The 19047-nt window shown below is 44.8% G+C and overlaps 1 protein-coding gene across 1 annotated transcript in view; it reads left to right on the top strand.

Annotated features, from left to right (window-relative positions):
• The window catches only part of UBA1 (ubiquitin like modifier activating enzyme 1), a 2903587-nt gene that overhangs the window by 756592 nt on the left and 2127948 nt on the right, over positions 1-19047 (top strand). Inside the window, exon 7 of the mRNA XM_044080725.1 lies at positions 9043-9133. Coding sequence (XP_043936660.1) covers positions 9043-9133 — 91 coding nt within the window. The remainder of the gene's footprint in view (positions 1-9042; positions 9134-19047) is intronic.

The following is a 19047-nucleotide window of genomic DNA, read 5'->3' as shown; positions in this document are numbered from 1 at the left end:
TTTCTTTTTTTCCATTAATGTTACTTGCCTTATGAAGTTTGTGCTGTGACCTGAAAAATCTGCTCCGCGAAATTGTTTAAAGGTCTTTATTTTTAACATTCTACAGTGGACTATTTTTAATGCAGTGATGTTCTTTGTGTTTCACTGTTGCAGTCATGGGTTAGCTGTCTGCAGGAAGCCCTCAGCCTGCCTGAATACCAGAGTCTTGAGATTTCTGCGTCTGATGCTGTCGCTTCTTCTTCCATGACGTCATGTCGTCAGGGGTATAAAACATGCAGCTGAAGCCATTACATCAGTCTTTCTTGTGGTGCCCAAAGCAGAAACAGTTCGCAAGTGCCAGTCCGACTCCTGAAATTTTTGTTTTAGAGTTTTAGACCTGAAGTCTTCTAAAAGATGAGTACCCCATTGGGGATACTTTTTTCTTGCACTAACTGATGTCTGAAAAAAAGTCTTGCCTGTGGAAAGCAAATAACTCCTAGAGAATTTCATTCTTACTGCGTCACCTGTTCAGGCCCAGATCACAATGTCTTTCGCTGTCGATTTTTGTGCCTTGTTCAATGCCCGAACTATCCGTTGTCTAGCAGTTTTTGTAGCAAAATTCTTTTGCGCTCGATCTCTGTCCTCCGAAATGGCATCTGTAAGCCATCCGACTACCGATCTTTTGAAAAAACGTAATGATAGAACACATTTGTCCAGAACTGGCGATGATGCTACCGTTAAGCTAGTAGTCAGTCCGCCGATATTCAGGTGCTTTCGCAGCCCCCTGATAACCCACTTCTACAGATTCGCAGGCCTCTACTGAGACCCATTTGGACTCCGATATGCTGCAAGTTGCTTTGACTATGGAACCTGCAGATGTCTTTACCGTGGATGGGTCCGGAGCCGCTGTGCAGGCACCGGCTTCTGAGGGTGTATTCAGGCCTACCGATTTCCATATTAAACAGACTACTTCGTTGCAAGCCAAAAATACTGACTCTCTCAGGCCTAAAGTTCGCACTATGCTTAAGAATCTGACGACCAAAGCGCATTCGTAGGCCCACAGACCTCAAAAACAAATGATTAGAATGGCTGAATGCCTTATTACCTTAATTAGGGGAAGCCAGTCATCTCCTTCAGAGAGACCTAGAACTGCTTTTCCTTCTGATTCTTCTAATCAGGAATCTGATATCTCTGTTCCTTCTGACTACCAGGATTTACCCTTATCTACCTTTGAGGATTTTGATGCAGTGGATTCCATTCACTCTGCTTCCCCTCCAGAAGATTTTTCTTTTGGTGAAACCCTGCATACCCTTAAGGAGCATTTCCACTGGGAAAGCCAGGACTACTCAGTCCAAAAAGAGACTCTGGGAATTTTTAAACCTTCCTCAACACAGGCCTCCAGCTATCTCTCTTGTTCTGGAGATGGTAGATGTCTTCTTGGAATCCAGCCTTACCCCAGATACTTTGCCTCCAGCTCCCAGGAAACTTGACAGGTACTTAGAGTACATGACTCTCAAAAAATCCTTTTCAAGAATCCTACTGTGGATCCAGAAACCATTTCCCACATACCAAAAGGCATTAAGGCTACTACTGCCAAGAATCATATCCCTTCTGACAGGGTTCTAGGGCTTTAGACGGGTTAAGAATGTATACAACTCTGCTATTCTGGCCATTAGGTCTTTAATTTGCCAGTTTCATATGTTAAGGTATCAGTGCATATTATGGGGCTAATTAAACAGAAAATTATGTTGATTCCTGACTGCAGAACACAAAGATTTAGAAGAGTTAATGCATTCTGCTGACTAAGTTGGTAAACATACTTTGCAGTGTGGTTTTGATGCTTTAGAAGCATCTTGTAGGGTTGCTGTCACTGGGTCTGTTCTTAGAAGGCATGTTTGGCTTTAGGAACAAAAGTTGCCATATGTCAAAGGAAAATTACTGGATGCACCCTTAAACCAAGAGCACCTATTTGGCAATAAAGCAGACATTTTGAAAAGGCTGGAGACGAAAGTTAAATCTATGGAAACTGTTAAAGATTTCTTACAAGTACAGCCACCTATATTCAGTAGACATTGGCCTTCAAAGAACTGGTCCTTTCCATTTCCTTCCATGCTTTCAGTCCATACCCAGGGGCAGCAGACCCCCAAGACTTCAGTCTCAGGTTATGCACAGTTTTAAGCAGTGGGGTGCTCCCACGTCCAAAACAGGTAGTAAGCCACCCCTCTATGATAAACTTGCACAATGACTTATCCTTAACTCCCCCAAGCCTTGCTCAAGTACTTGCACCTTTAGGAGGAAAACTTGCCCTGCATGCAAAAAACTGGGAATTCATTACCCAAGACAAATTGGTTTTAAACATGGTTTCCCTAGGGTAGAGATTCCACTTCCACTCACGCCTAACCCTAAGTGGATGGCCAGACCTCCCCCAAACTAGTGGGCGATGGCCCAAAAGCAAGTACTTTCTCTCCTCAGCATCAAGGCTATTCAACCTGTCCCAGCAGAACAAAGGGGACTAGTCTTTTATTCAAGACTGTTCCTGGTTCCTAGAAAAGAAAACTCCTGGCGTCCTATCCTGGATTTATCTATTCTCAACACCTTTCTGGTGGTTCCAAAATTCAAAATGCTAACTCTCCAACAGCTGCTTTCTATGCTAGCCAGTGATACCTGGCTGCCAACCCTAGACTTTAAAGAAGCGTACCTGCATATCCCCGTAAGGGAATCTTGCAGGAAATACCTTCGCTTCAGGGCAGGCTCTGTGCTGTATCAGTTCACTGCACTTCCCTTTGGCTTACCTACTGTGCCCAGGGTATTCAGAGTGCCTAGCTCCAGCCATTGCTTTTTGCAGGCAGAGAAGTGTTCAGATTTAACCATACTTGGACGATTGCCTGTTTCAGGCAGAAAGTCAGGACGTGCTACTACAGCACCTGGCATTTGTAGAGAGACTTCTAACTTTACTGGGGTACACCATCAACGAAAAGAAATCGCACCTAGTACCCTGTCAACAGTTTGTATTCCTGGGAGCAAGATTGAACACAACTTCCCAGATGGCATTCCTTACTCCAGAGAAACCAATTTGACAACTTACTTCAACCTACTTGCCGCCAAGACCCAGCCATCTGCAAGGAAAATACTGCAAGCTCTGGGGTTCATGGCCTCTTGCATTCTGTTAATTCCATATGTAACACTGCATATGAGGAAGCTTCAGTGGTATCTAAAAAGTCTATGGTGTAAGCATTCTCATGGCCCGGAAACAACAATTCCTATCATTCCGTGTCTAAGGGCAGAGTTCCTTTGGTGGGCAAAGGCCTGCAACCGCAACAAGGGACACATTTCTTTCTACCTCATGCCACTCAAACCCTAACAGACGCATCAGACTTTACATGTGGGGCTCACATGGCAAGGCAATGCATTCAGGGCAAATGGAACCCAAAACAGATGCACGAGCATATCAGTCAAAAAGAAATGTTAGCTGTATAGAATGTTCTGACAACTTTCAAAGGCCTTATTCTTCCAGGACAACTATTGGTAAAGACTGACACCACAGTTATGTGGTACATAAACAACCAGGGAAACACATTCCTACCCACTCTGCAGACTAGCCATGGCTCTGTGGAACAAAGTCTTGAGCAACCAAGTGCACCTACAAGCTTAAATCCTGCCAGGCAATCTAAATTCACTGGCAGACTACTTAAGCAGAAATCTCATGGACCCACACGAATGGAAACTGGAACCCAAAATATTCAAACTTTTGGGTAACAGATGGGGACACCAGAGGTGGACTTGTTTGCGTCCCCTCAGAACTATCAATTGAGCAAATACTGCACCAAAACTCCCCACAGCCAAGCTTGGAAGGTGGATGCCCTGTCCTTTTCCTTGGAGAGCCTCTCTATCTATGCCTTCCCCTCTCCCTCTACTCTCGAAGGTTCTACTAAAGATCAAACAGGACAAGCCAAGGACAATCCTGATTACACCAGACTGGCCACGCCAGCACTGGTATTTTCTTTTGCATAGTCTGACAGTGCTACAACCATGACGCCTGCCTCAGACCCCTTCCCTGCTGTCCCAGCAGGGGGGGCCAAATTCTGCACCCTCAGCTTGAGACCCTGAACCTTGCAGCCTGGCTTAATCCTTTACCTCACCTGTAGCAACCCTCACTAAGTAGGTGCTGGATGTCATTCTTGATGCAAGTAGGCCTAGTACTAGATAATCCTAATCAGAAAAGTGGAAAAGGTACTGTTCGTGGAGCCAATCTCAAGGGATAGCCAGAACTATGCCCAGCTTGCCTCCTATACTAGATTACTTAACAGAAATGCTCCACAAGGGCCTATCTTTCTCTTCAATTAAGATTCATGCCTCTGCCATCTCAGCTCATTATAATACTGTGCCCACCCCTCTTCTCTCATCCTCCGGTAAAACAGTTCCTTAGAGGGGCCAAATATTTAAGACCCCTCAGGAGAGCTCCCACTCCAGCCTGGGACCTTAACTTTATATTGGAAAAACTTACACTTCTCCCCTTTGAACCGGCTGCTATACCAGAGTTGAAATTTCTCTCATGGAAAACCGCTTTACTTCTAGCCATCACTTCAGCAAGAAGAGTGTCTGAACTGCAGGCCCTTATGGCAGTGAAACCCTTCATTATCTTCTATGCGGACAGGGTTTCCCTCAGGACTAACCCATCTTTTATGCCCAAGGTGGTGTCTAGTATGGCTTTAAACAAGTCCATTCATTTGCCTACTTTTTCCCCTAATCCTCAAAGTAAAGGGGAAAGGATACTGCATTGTCTAGATATGTACAGACAGTTTAGATTCTGTTTGGACAGGACTAAGCCTCTCATAAAATCTGACCAGCTGCCAGTCTGCTTTGCTGCAGGGGAAAGGGGGAAGGGTATTTCAAAGCAAACCATATCTAAATGGATAGCACACTGCATCTATTTCTGCTACATGCACAAGGGAAAACCTACCAAACAGGGGATAAGAACACACAACACTAGGGCTACAGCTACCTCTACTGCATTTCTCAGAGGAGTCCCTACCAGGGACATCCTGTAAGCTGCAACCTAGAGCTCGGTACACACTTTCACCAAGAATTACAACTTGCCTATCTTTTCTAAATCCAGAGCTGGATTTGCCACACCAGTCTTACAGGGCCTGATTGCCAGGCCTGAATCTTCTTAATCTACCTTCACCCTTCCTTAGCTTTGGGAATCAACCCAAATGTGATGACTACAACAGTGAAGCACAAAGAACTTAAGTACAGTTGTGTACACTGACCATAAATGTTCAAGTGTATTCACTGTTGCAGTCCTGGTTACCCTCCCTACAGCCCCCTGATTGTCTTTGCTTTTAACTATCCTTTTAGGTTTGGCATATCTTATATTATGTGCATTTGCTTTTTGCTGGGGGTTTTCCACACCATATAATTGCTTCATATTTTGGGGGCACTTGACATCTAGGGCAAGAAAAACTGATGTAATGGCGTGGGCTGCATGTTTTATACCCCTTATGATCTGACGTCATGGAATAAGTGACAGCATCCGACACAGAAATACCAAGACTGTGGTGTTCAGGCCGACTGAGGGCTACCTGCAGGCAGATAACCCATATGTGATGACTGCAACAGTGAATACACTAACATCTACATTTATGGTAAGTGTACACAACTGTACTTTTTGAGGTCTGTCTGGTGCTGAATGGACTGTAGTAGTCTGAGCCAAAGTTGGCTTGCACCTGTCACTCCTGAGATTCAGGATACTGGCAAGACTGTTGCCACCCCCATAGTGCCTTTTTTAGACAAGGCTCAAAAAAACAAATCCACCACCGTAACAAGTACTAGTGATAAACTGAGGGTCATGCTGCCAAACGCTAGGAGTTTAAACCTCAAAATGCACGCTCTTGAGGTACTCCTCAACATGGAGAGAACATAGATATTTGTGCAGTGACTGAGACCTGGTTCAAGGCTCGAGAGAGCACCCCAGTGATTCCAGGTTACAACTCATACCACACATTTCGGCTGCAAAACCAGGACCGAAATACAAAGAGAGGAGGCGTATCCATATTCATCAGGGATAACCACACTTCCAGACTAGTTGCAAATTATGATGCCTCTGAGGTCATCCAAGTGCAACTAACAATGGGCAAAACTGCAATTCAGATTGTAGCTTGCTACAGATCACCTTCCCTGCTCCAGGACACTCTCCACTTTCCTCGAGGTATTGGAAGACATGAGTCCAACCAAACACACTTTTATACTAGGTGATTTCAATTACCCAAACATCAGTTGGGAAAAATATGAAAGTACTAATACCTTTGCTCAGGACTTCCTGGAGTACATTAACTGCAATGCTTTGGACCAGCTTGTAAACACCCCCACAAGAGTTGAAAATATACTGGACCTGGTCATCACCAGCAGGGGGGACAAATGCGCCACACCCGTGGTAAATTACTCATTGGTCAGATCAGACCACAAACACATCACCCTAGATATCCACATACCACCCCCATCCCCCGACTCAAAAGAAACCACGTTTGAAAATCTTCTCCAAAGCAAACTTTGTTACTCAAGACAGAGGTGGCAAACATTTACTCCCTCGCAGAATGTCAATATGACTGAATTTGCTATATCCTACACAAAAGCACTCGAAGCACCTACATGAGTGCAAGGGACTGTTCTATCCCAAACAAGACCAAGACCCGCTCCTCCAAAAAGAGGAAACCAGTCTGGTGGACCCTAGCCATAAATGAGCTCTGTAATAGAAGGAAGAAATTACTAAAAAAAAATAAATTAAAAATTCAGGAATGGAGGGGGCTCCCTGACCAACCATAGCAAAAAACTAAGAACCCTCATAAACTCTTAAGGCAAGCTTTGAAAGAAAAATCACAACGGACACCAAGGACAATCACAAGGCATTTTTTAGCTATGTTAAAAACGTCAGTAGCAAGTCTCAGAGCTGCTCCGAACTGCAGCATAATGGCTCAAAATTCACGGAACCAACTGATATCACCAATGTATTGGTAAATAGGGTCAGTGCAAATTTCAGCCCACCCTCTTCCCCCAAAGGGCTCATATCCATAGTGGAAGATTGTGCTGCCCCTAAAAATAGGGCACTCTGGTGAAAACAGCACTCACCAAGGCAAGAAACACAGCATCCATAGGACCAGATAGCATCCCAGGCTGCATGCTACATGAACTCCAAAATGAATTAACCCTTCACCTTAATACTATGGTTAACCACAGGCTATTTGCCCATAGTGTCACACGGCAACAGTCATACCACTCCACAAAGGAGGTGCAGCCACTGACCCCGGGAATTGCTGCCCCATCTGCCTGACTAGTCTAGTCTGCAAGGCCATGGAGCGCATCATCATGGAACCCATAAACAATGACATTGGAAACCTGCAAACCCTGGGCCCCACCCAGTTTGGGTTTGTGAAGGGAAGGTCATGTCTCCTAAATCTGGTTAACTTCAAACTGGTAACTAAAGCAATAGATGAGGGAAAGGTGGTTCACACAGCATACCTTGATCTTGCAAAGGCCTTCGATACCATTCCCCACTCGGGAATTATAGACAGACTCGCAAACCTAAGTATAAACCCCTACGTAACAAGATGGGTTGCAAACTGGCTCACGGATAGAACCCATTTAGTAAGAATAGGAAACGCTAGATCAGACTCCAAACCTGTAACTAGTGGTGTACCACAGGGCTCAGTCCTGGGACCCCTCCTGTTTGGTATCTACTTCTTGGAAGTACAAGCAAACATGGAGGGACTATGGCTAAAAAAGTTTGAAAACTACTGCAAACTGGGAGCCATAATAGAGAATTCTGGTGACGTAGACATCCTTCAAAAAGGTCTTGCGGATACAGATATGTGGTGCCAAAACCATGGCCTCAAACTAAATGCCAAAAAGTGTTATCCTCTTTGGGAAAAACTAAGTACCTATGAAATACAACATAGGTGGCAGCCCACTTATCACAGAGTGTGAGATATGAGACCTAAGGACTCTGACAGTAACCTCTCTTTCGACAACCACATTGCTTAAGTGGTTAGAAAATCCTTCTACATGGCCCACCTTATCACAAAAGGGTTTGCATCTAGGAATAAAGAAGATATTGTCCCCCTTTTAACACTAATAAGACCCATTATTGAATATAATGCCCCATTCGGGATGTACCTAGCAAGACATCTGCAGCAGCTGGGGAGGCCTCAAAAGTACCTCACAAAGAGGATAACGGGCCTTAAACAGATGCCCTATGCCATGAGGCTAAAAATACTCTTGACTGTAATCCACCAGAGCTACACGCTCAAGAGACATAAACCTAACATCATCAATAAACAGGACGTGTTGGAGTGACAGATTAGTGTCCCAGAGACCCCTCTTGCTCTGGAACAGGGTCCCCATATATGTGAGGCAGAGCTCTTCCTTGGCACTCTTAAAGGGAAATCTTGATGAATGGATGGGAAACGGGAAATTTACCCTGAGAATCACTTCTATGGCCCTGCTTGACAGGGGTGCAGGTAACTAAACCACCTGGGAGGGAGTGCTATAGCACAAAATCTATGGCTAGGCTTAATTATGCCCTAGAGCCAGTAGCTTAGTACCTACCTATGAAACTGAACTACATAAGATAAGTATTCTCTCTTGCTTTCATTTCTTTCCCAATACATTCCAAGTCTGAATTGTGGTTACCTTGATTTGAATTGGTGTGCTTCGCTTAAGTGGTTAATTTTATTGTTTTAGTGGTTATCAGTTGTACAACTTTTGGGAGTGTGTTCACTTACTAGGGAGAGACAGTTTGATCCATTTTAATGGCCATTGGGTCAGACTTGATGAGGTAGGTGGTTATTGGTGGACAAGAGAAGATATTCATTCACAGTGTAGGGAACAAATGTGTATTTTTTAATTCAGGTGTTTGAAAAACATGCAGGTGTTTCTGAATTTTCACATTTCGTACTGACATGATAAATTTTAAAGATGTTTAAAAGCAAGAGTTTGAGTATAGAGATGGTGTTTGCTCATAGTTTTAGTGTTTTGGAGAACAATGTCAAGTCTTCTATTGTCTTGCAGGCAGCTCTTTTGTGACTTCGGTGATGATATGGTAGTAACAGATGCAAATGGAGAACAGCCCCTTAGTGCAATGATTTCCATGATCACAAAGGTGAGTTGACATTGCATGATTTGCTACTGATGCAGATTTTTGTGATTTGTAGCAGAGCTTGATGCAGATTGATGTGGTGTACCATTAACCTGGTCAGCAAAAACTTTCCAGTGTTTCTCTTAGGTCATCAGATGTAGGGGTTAGGATTTTAGCATGCCTGTCAAAGCTGTGTGTGGCATAATCAAGATGGGTATAGCCCATCAAACAAAAGTACAGATGTTCCTTGTGTTTCACTGTTGCAGTCATCACATTTGGGTTATCTGCCTGCAGGTCGCCCTCAGCCGGCCTGAATATCAGTGTCTTGGATTCCTGCGTCCGATGCTGTCTCCTCTTCCATGACATCAGGTCGTCAGGGGTATAAAACATGCAGCTGACACCATTACATCAGTCTTTCTTGCTGTGCGGTGCCCGAAGAAGCAGTTCGCAGGTGCCGGTTGTCCGACTCCTGAAATTTCCGTTTTAAAGTTTCAGAACCAAAGTCTTCAAAAAAGCTAGGTACCCTGTTGGGGATACTTTTTCTTGCTCTAACCGATGTCAGTAAAAGTTAACAATTGTCTTACCTGTGGAAAGCAAATACCTTGTAAAGATTTTCATTCGTACTGCATTCCTTGCTTAAGCCCAGACCATGATGTCCCTTGCTGTCGGTTTTGTGCTTTTTTTCAACCCCTGAACTATTCGTCCTCGGGCTATCTTTGCATTAAATTTTTTTGGTATTCTGTATCCGTACTTCGAAATGGCTTCGTTAAGCCAGCCGACTACCGATCTTCCGAAAAAACGTAAGGATAAAAACAGACTGCATAGGTCCAAAACTGCTGACGATGCTTCTGTTGAGCTAGTCGCCAGTCCGCCGGTAATCAGTGAGGGGCTTTCGCAGGCCCCTGAGACCCATTCGAAGTCTAGTATGCCGTGAGATGCTTCTTTGACTATGGAATCTGCGGATGTCTCTACCTTGGATGGGTCTGGAGCTGCTGTGCAGGCACCAGCTTTTGAGGGTGTATTCAGGCCTACAGACTTGTATTTTAAATGAACACCATCTTCATCCAGGTCTAAAACTTGCACCACACCTAGAAAACCGACGTTCAAACCGCATGCTCAGTCCCATATGCCTAAAAAACAAATGTTTAAAATGTATGAAGACCTTATTACCTTAATTAGGGGAAGCCAGCCTTTCCCCTCTAAGAGACCTAGAACTGTTTTTTTTTTCTGCTGCTTCTGATCAGGAATCTCATACTTTCTTTTGATTACCAGGATTTGCCCTTATCTACCTATGAGGATTCTGATGCAGAGGATTCCACTCCCTCTGCTTCCCCTCCAGAAGATTTTTCTTTTGGTGAAAACTTGCACACTCTGGGAGTATTTCCACTGGGCAAGCCAGGATTACTGTGACTCCAAACAGAGGCTTAGGGAATTCTTACTCCTTCCTCAACACAGGCTTTTAGCTATCCCTCCTGTTCTGGACGTTATAGATGTTTTTTTGGAATCTAGCCTTTCTCTTTGGTGCTCTAGCTCCAGCTCCCTGAAAACCTGATGGGTGTTAGAGTACCTGAGTCTCACAAGTTTCTCTTCAAGAATCCTACTGTGGATCCAGAGACCATTTCCCAAGGACTAAAAGGCATTAAGGCTACTGCTGCCAAAAATCCTACCCCTTCTGATAGAGATTCTAGAGCCTTGGACAGATGGGGTAAGAAGGTATACACGTCTGCTACTTTGGCCATTAGGGCTTTAAATTGCCAGTTTCATATGTTGAAGTACCAGCAGCATATTATGGGACTACTTAAACAGAAAATGATGATTCCTGACTCTGCTGAACACAAAGAATTAAGGGATTTAATGCATTCTGCAGAACAAGTTGGTAAACATACTTTGCAATGTGGTTTTGACTCTTTAGAAGCATCTTGCAGGGCTGCTGTCACTGGGTCTGTACTTAGAAGGCATGCTTGGCTTTAGGAGCATAACTTGCCAGATCATGTTAAGGCTAAATTACTGGATGGTCCCTTAAACCAAGACCGCCTGTTTGGCAACAAAGCAGAAGTTCTCAAAAAGATGGAGGAAAAAGCTAAATCTATGCAAACTGTTAAAAATTTCCTACAAGTACAGTCTCCCAGATTTAGTAGGCATTGGCCTTCAAAGAATTTGTCCTTTCCATTCTCTTCCTGGCCTTCTCAGTCCAAACCCAGGAACAGCAGACCACCTAGGTTAGTCTCAGGCTGCACACAGGCATAAGCAGTGGGGGGGCTCCCACTTCCAAAGTAGGGAGTAGTAAGCTACCCCCTATGGAAAAATATCACGATGATTTAACCTTCACCCTTATAAGCCCTTATAGACTGCTTGCCCCCTTAAGAGGAAAATTCACCCTGCATGCAACAAACTGGGAACTCATTACCCAGGACAAATGGGTTTTGAATATTGTTTCCCATGGATACAGATTCCACTTCCACACCCTACCAACCCCAAATTGTTGGCCAGACCTACCCCCAAATCAGTGGGCGGGAGCCCAGCAGCAGGTTCTCTTAGTGTCGGGGCTATTCAGCCTGTCCCAGCATAACAATGGGGACAAGGTTTTTATTCAAGAATTTTTCTGGTACCCAGAAAAGACAGTTCCTGGCGTCCTATCCTGGACCTCTCTATTCTAAACACCTTTCTGGTAATCACAAAATTCAGAATGCTAACTCAGCTGCTTCCTATGCTAGGCAAAGATACCTGGGTTGCAATGTTGGACTTAAAGGAATCTTACCTGCACATTCCAATAAGGGAATCTTGCAGGGAATACCTATGCTTCAGTGCAGGCTCCATGCACTATCAGTTCTTTGCACTTCCCCTTGGCTTATCTACTGCGCCCAGGGTATTCACAAAATGTCTAGCTCCAGCCATTGCATTTTGCAGGCAGAGAAATAATTAAATATATCCATACTTGGATAATTGTCTGATTCAGGCAGAAAGCCAGGACTTACTGTTAAAACATCTGGTATTCGTAAAGAAACTTCTAACTTCACTGGGGTGCACCATAAATGAAAAGAAATCTCACCTAGTACCCTGACAACAGATTGTATTCCTGCTTGCAAGCTTGAACACAACTTCCCAGATGGCTTTCCCTCACTCCAGAGAAACAAGTTTGACAACCTACTTCAAACTACTGGCCACAAAGACCCAGCTATCTGCAAGGGAAGTTCTGCAAGCCCTGGGGTCCATGGCCTCTTGCATTCTACTAATTCCATATGCAAGACTGCATGTGAGGAAGCTACAGTGGTATCTAAAAAAGCCTATGGTGTCAACATTCTCAGGACCTGGAATTCAATGATTCCTATCATTCCTTGTATAAAGACAGAGTTCCTTTGGTGGGCAGAGTCCTGCTACCACAACAAGGGGCTCCCTTTCATTCTACCACCTGCCTCCCAAACCCTAACAGATGCATCAGACTATGCATGGGGGGCTCACTTGGCAGGGCAGGGCATTCAGGGCAAATGGAACCCGAGACTGATGTACCTGCATATCAACCAAAAAGAAATATTTAGCTGTACAGAATTCCCTGACAGCCTTCAAAGACCACATTCTTCCAGGACAATTATTGATAGAGGCAACACCACAGTTATGTGGTATATAAACAAGCAGGGGGTAACCCACTCGTTCCCTCTCTGCAGACTAGCCATGGCTCTGTGGAACACAGCCTTGAGCTACCAAGTGCACCTACAAGCTCAGTGTCTGCCAGGCAAGCTAGTCACTGGCAGACTACCCAAGCAGAAATCTCATGGATCCACACGAATGGAAACTGGAACCAAAAATATTCAAGCTCTTGAGGAACAAATGGTGGACTCCAGAGGGTTGACCTGTTAGTCTCCTCTCAGAACTACCAATTTGAGAAATTCTGCATAAGAACTTCCCACAGTCAAGCTTGGAAATTGGATGTCCTGTTCTTTACCTGGGAAAGCCTCTTGGTTTATGCCCCCCCCCCCGCCTCTCCTCTCGAAGGTTCTGCTAAAGATCAAACAGGGCAAACCAAGGACAGTACTGATTGCACCAGACTGGCCACGCCAGCACTGGTACCCCATCTTGTGCAGTATGACACTGCTGGAACCATGGCACCTGCCTTAGACCTCTTCCCTGCTGTTCAAGCATGCGAGCCAGATTCTGCACCCTCCGCTTCAAACCCTGAACCTTGCAGACTGGATAATTCCTTGAGCTGACCAATACCATCCCTCAGTAAGCAGGTGCTTGATGTCATTCTGGAGGCAAGGTGGCCTAGTACTAGAAAATCCCATGCTGAAAAGTGGAAAAGATACTGTTCCTGGAGCCAGACTCAGGGGATGGGCCCAACGGTGCCCAGCATACCTCATATTCGGTGCTTAACAGAAATGCTCCACAATGACCTATCCTTCTCTTCATGCCTCTGCCATTTCAGCACATTATAATACTGAGCCACCCCTCATCTCTCACCCCCTGCTAAAGCAATGTATTAGAGGGGCCAAAAATTTTAAGACCCCCTCAGGAGAACCCCCCCCCCCCCCACTCCAGCCTGGGACCTTAACTTTGTATTGGAAAACTCTCTCCCTCCATGTGATCCAGCTGCAACTGTAGAGTTGAAATTCCTTTCTTGGAAAACTGCATTCCTTCTAGCCATCACTTCAGCAAGAAGTGTCTGAATTACAGGCCCTCATGGCAGTGGAACCCTTATCTTCCATGCAGACAGGGTTTCCCTCAGGACCAGTCCTTTTATGCTGAAGGTGGTGTCTAGGGTGGCCCTAAATCAGTCCATTCATTTGCCTACTTTTTTCCGTAATCCATAAAACAAAGGAGAACGAATTCTGCACTCTTTGGACATGCACGGACAACTTAGATTTTATTTGGCTAGGACTAAGTCTCTCAGAGAAAGCTGCTAGTGGGCTTTGCTGCAGGTGCAGAGGTGAAGGCCATTTCAAAGCAAACCATTTCTAAATGGATAGCCCGTTGCATTCATTTCTGCTACAAGCACCATGGAAGACCTACCCCACAGGGGCATAAGATCACATTCCACCAGGGCTGCATCTAACTCTACAGCCTTTCTCAGAGGAGTCCCTATCGGGGATATCCTAGAAGCGGCTACTTGGAGATTTGTACATACCTTCACCAAGCATTACCACATGCCTTTTTTTTTTCTAAATCCAGAGCTGGGTTTGCCACTGCAGTCTTGCAGGGCTTAATAGCTGACCATAATGCTCTTTAACTTCCTCCTCCCTTAGTTAGCTTTGGGAATCAACCCAAATGTGACGACTGCAACAGTGACTCACGAATAACATAGTACAGTTGTGTACACTTACCATAAATGTAATGTTTGAGTGTATTCACTGTTGCCGTCCTGTTTACCCTCCCTGCTGCCCCCTGACTTTTCTTGGCTCTACCTTTCCTTTTTTGTTGGTGTATTTAACCTTTTCTGGTGTATTTGCTTTTTGATGGAGGTGTACCATAACATATAATTGCTTCCCTTGTGGGGGCACATGACATCTGGGGCAAGAAAAACTGATGTAATGGCGTCAGCTGCATGTTTTGTAACCCTGATGATATGGAAGAAGAGACAGCATCCGACGCAGGAATCCAAGACTGGTATTCAGGCTGGCTGAGGGCTACCTGCGGGCAGATAACCCAAATGTGATGACTGCCACAGTGAATACACTCCGGAACATTGCATTTCTGGTAAGTGTACACAGCTGTACTTTGTCTTGACTGAAATCACTGTTGCAGTAATCCTGAAGTCTGGCTTGTAACTGCTGATGTCTTTCTGGGGTGCTAAAGTTTTACCTTTCCTAGGTTGTAGATCTGCATGACCTCATTTCGGTATATTTGTGTATAACAAGCTTGGATCCTCAGCCTGTCTTGCCGCCAGCCTGAATGCAGATCGTCATCCGTCAGACTGATGGAAGCAAAGGGTACCAACGATCGAACAGCAATCGTTTATCCAGGTAAGTACCACATTAGGGAGCCTTCATTTTTAGACTGTTTAGTGCAGTAAGCAGATTCCATACATGAACTTGGATACCTGGTTTCTCTCTTGCCTAGGTGTGGAATGCTGTCAAGTCTTGCTCAGTCTGTCAGTTCATTCCAAAAACATGTAGTTAAAGGATTTCCACTTACAGTACCTCTTTAGAGACTTACTGTCTTAAGTGCCTGGCTTGGCCCCAGATGGCAAAATCTGCATCCTCTAACATCCTGCTTCTGCCAAAGTAAAGCTGCAGAAGCCTAGAACATATCTGCAGTCTATTGTTACAGGCACTGACCTACCAGATGAGGTTCCAGACCCTGCAGAATGCTAGGTTGCCTGTTAGTGAGACCCTATGTAAGGCTGGTATGGCTCCTGTGGCCTTAGACGTCTGATACATCTGTTGTACCTTGACTTGTTTCTGAGGGACCTTGGTGCCAGTCATGTTTTATTTAGGAAGGAGATTAGACTGTCTTATAGAATCTAGGGTTCTGAGCATCCATATCTCATACAAGCGGATGTGTCCCCTACAAAGGCAAAAAAAAAAAAAAAAAAAAGCCTAGGCACCTAACTTTTTCCTCTGCAACTAAGGAAAAGGAGTGGATAGGTTTCTCACAGGAGTTGATCATTCTTTGAAACCTCCTTCCTTTGTATATCCACAACCACGAGTTTTTCCTCAGAAATGTGCTTTGGTTTTCTTCCTCTGAAGAACAATACTGCGATTCTGACCATTCACTATACTATTCCTCTCAACTGCATTCTTCAGGACAAATCTCTTCTAAGTAAGGGGACTCACTATTATCAGAGTCTCCTATTGGGTAAGCTTTATTTTTGGGGAGACTGTTAAGAACTTGTTGATGCACTCTGGCAATTCACTCAAATCTCTGCTCAGAGGTATTAACATATACAGCCTTTTGGATATGGGTACCCTTGCCCCTTCTCCAGCCCCTGTTGTCTGAAGCTTTTCAGGACACTTTAGTCCACCTCTTCTGCATCTGACTCTCAACCATCAGCTTCTAAAAGACCAGACAGGCTTTTCAAGGTGCCTGACGACGTATAACAGTAGCACAAGAATTCAATGGCTTGAACCCTCTACATCTCTTCAGATAAACTCTCTAAGCTTCTGCCCTGTGCTAATACCCTACGTATGGACAAAGATGGTAGGACTGTGGTTGAGGAAAGAAGGTTCATACCTGTTACCCTTGTGTTTAGGTCAATTAACTACCTGACTCCCATGACAGAGTACTTTCTCTGTTTTGCATTCCTTAAACAAATATACTGGATCCTCCTACAGTAGTCAAAGTTGCAAATGCAGAGCCTTTTTATCCCAGGCCATTCAAATAGCCAAACTTGGCATTAAGTGCAGTTATATTGTTGTGGATGTTTTTAGGGCTGCTGTGACTGAGTCTGTTATTTGCAGATGTACGTGGCTTTGCTATCAGCCTATCCCTGAGAAATTCAAATGTAAACTTCTAGACTTTCCCTTGAACCAAACCTTAGTGCTTGGTTCTCAAGCTACCAGTCTCCAAAACTCTGCAAGACCAGGGTAAGACTATGATAGAGTGCAGGCAGTTGCTACTCTCCAGTTCCTAGTTAGCATAGGAATTGCGTATCTAAATCTGTCTTCATTAGAAGGGATCCTAGGACTTCTCAGAAACAAAGAAAAAACTAGGAAAAGTTACTCTGACAAACACCATGGGGAGCTTCCAGTGGGCAGAGCCCCCCTTTGGAAGCAAAATGTGACTAACTTTGTAGTACCCCTCCTCTGCCGCATTACTTCACTCTTCCAAAGACTGTTGCTCTCCTTGGCTAGTTGGAAGCCATTTCCACAGATAAATGGGTGGGTTATATTATCAAAGTGTTATGCCATGTGCTGGGAAAATATCCCCCCCCCCCCCGAATGGCATGCCACAACTACTTCCTCACAATCATATGTCCCTTCTTGTCCCCATTAGGCCCATAACCGTACCTGAAGAATGTAGAGTCCCTGAAATCAGGCACTCTGGTAAAGACAGCCCTCTCCAAAGCCAAAAACAGCGTCAGTGGGACCGGATGGTGTCCCAGGCTGCATCCTACACAAGCTCAAAGACAAACTAACCCCTTCACCTAAACACACTGTTCAAAGTCTGCCTCTCCACAGGCTACGTACCCATAGAGTGGCGCACAGCACCGGTTATTGCGCTTCAAAAAGTTGGAGCCACGACAGACCCCGGGAACCATCTTCCCTATAAGCTTGACTAGCTTGGTCTGCAAGGCTGTGGAGCACATCATCATGGAACTCATTAACAGAGACTGGGGCCGTATCCAGTTCGGCTTTAAGGGCAGATCATGCCTCCTAAACCTGGTGGACGACTTTGAGACAGTTACCAAGGTATAGACGAGGGAAAGGTGGTACATAAAGCCTACCTAGAACTCGCAAAGGCCTTTGACACCATTCCCCATTCTGGTATTATAGACAAGCTCATCAGCCTGAACATAAACCCGTACATCACAAGATGGGTTGCCAACTGGCTCATGGAAAAAACCCACATGGTGAGAGTTGTGGGAGCTAGGTCCGACTCTAAACCGGTTACAAGTGGCTTTCCCCAGGGCTCAGTCCTAAGACCCCCTCCTGTTAGGCATATACTTCTCAGAGGTACAGGCAAGCACAGGAGGACTATGGCTGACCAAGTTCGCAGACGACTGCAAACTAGCGGCTATAATTGACTCTCCGGCTGACTGACCTCCTCCAAAATGGTCTTCCTGAGACAGATACCTGGTGTAAAAATCATGGCCTCAAGCTAAATGCCAAAAAGTGCATAGTCATCCCCTTTGGAAAAAAAGTACCCACAAACTACCACACAGGTGGTAGTCCCCTAAATACAGAAAACGTAATAAATGATCTGGGGACCCAAGTAGATATTAATCTCTCCTTTGATAATCACATTGCCAAAGTGGTTAGAAAATCCTATGTGGCAAACCTAATCACAAAAGGATTCGCATCCAGATTGAAAAGAGGTCATTGTGCCCCTGTACTCATCAGAGCATCATAGAGTACAACGACCCATTTGGGATGTACCTTACAAGACGCCTGCAAAAGCTGGAAAGACCACAGAAATACCTCACCAAGAGGATCACTGGCCTCAAACAGATGCACTATGCAGCTCAACTGAAGATACTCCAGCTGTACTCTGTAGCATACCTCCTACTCATTGGTGATCTCTACCCGACATACAAGCCCATGTCCAACCCAGAACTGATGGACATGCTCCACCTAAAGAAAACTTTATCCCCTCAAGCCACACTCCCTAGGGATCTAAACCACACCACAACAATAAATAGGATGTGCTGGAGGGATAGATTCATGTCCCAGAGACTTCCCATGCTTCGGAACAAGATTCCAGTCTACATTATGCAGAGCTCCATGCTCGCATTCTTTGAGAAACCTTGACGAGTGGATGGGAAACAGTTTACTTCGGGGATCACTTCAGTGGCTTTGCTGGACAGAGGCACAGGGAACCAATCTAAGGGGGTGACAAAAGCCAGGACATTCTGGCTAGGCTTATAAATACCTTTGGGCAGTTAGCCTAGTACCTCCCTATGAACTTATTCAAAACCTCTTGAGTCAGGACAACATTGTGCAAGTCCCAAAGGAATTCACGGGCAAAGAGTTTCTTAAAAAAAAATTTTTTAGTGCCACGGAAGGAAGGACGGGCAGTGGAGACCCTTTTTAGATTGGTCTCTCCTAAAAGCTTACTTGATGGTACCATCTTACAAAATGCTTTCTCTCTATACTCTTCTGCATTTAATCTTCACCCTAAGATTTGTGTCACTGGATCTGAAGAATGCCCCCTTAAGCTTCGCCATTCCTCCTCCTTGCCGGGAGATCTCTAAGATTTTCCTCTGACTCCTTGCATTTTCAGTTTACTTTTCTGCCTTTTGGTCTTTCCACAGCTCGGAGTGTTTAAAAAGTGTCTAGCTCCAGTAG

This window comes from Protopterus annectens, chromosome 8.part0 (assembly GCF_019279795.1).
Source record: "Protopterus annectens isolate FY-2018-M chromosome 8.part0, PAN1.0, whole genome shotgun sequence".
Lineage (NCBI taxonomy): Eukaryota > Metazoa > Chordata > Ceratodontiformes > Protopteridae > Protopterus > Protopterus annectens.
Note: the sequence above shows the minus strand (reverse complement) of the source record. Positions and strands in the feature narration are given on the sequence as shown.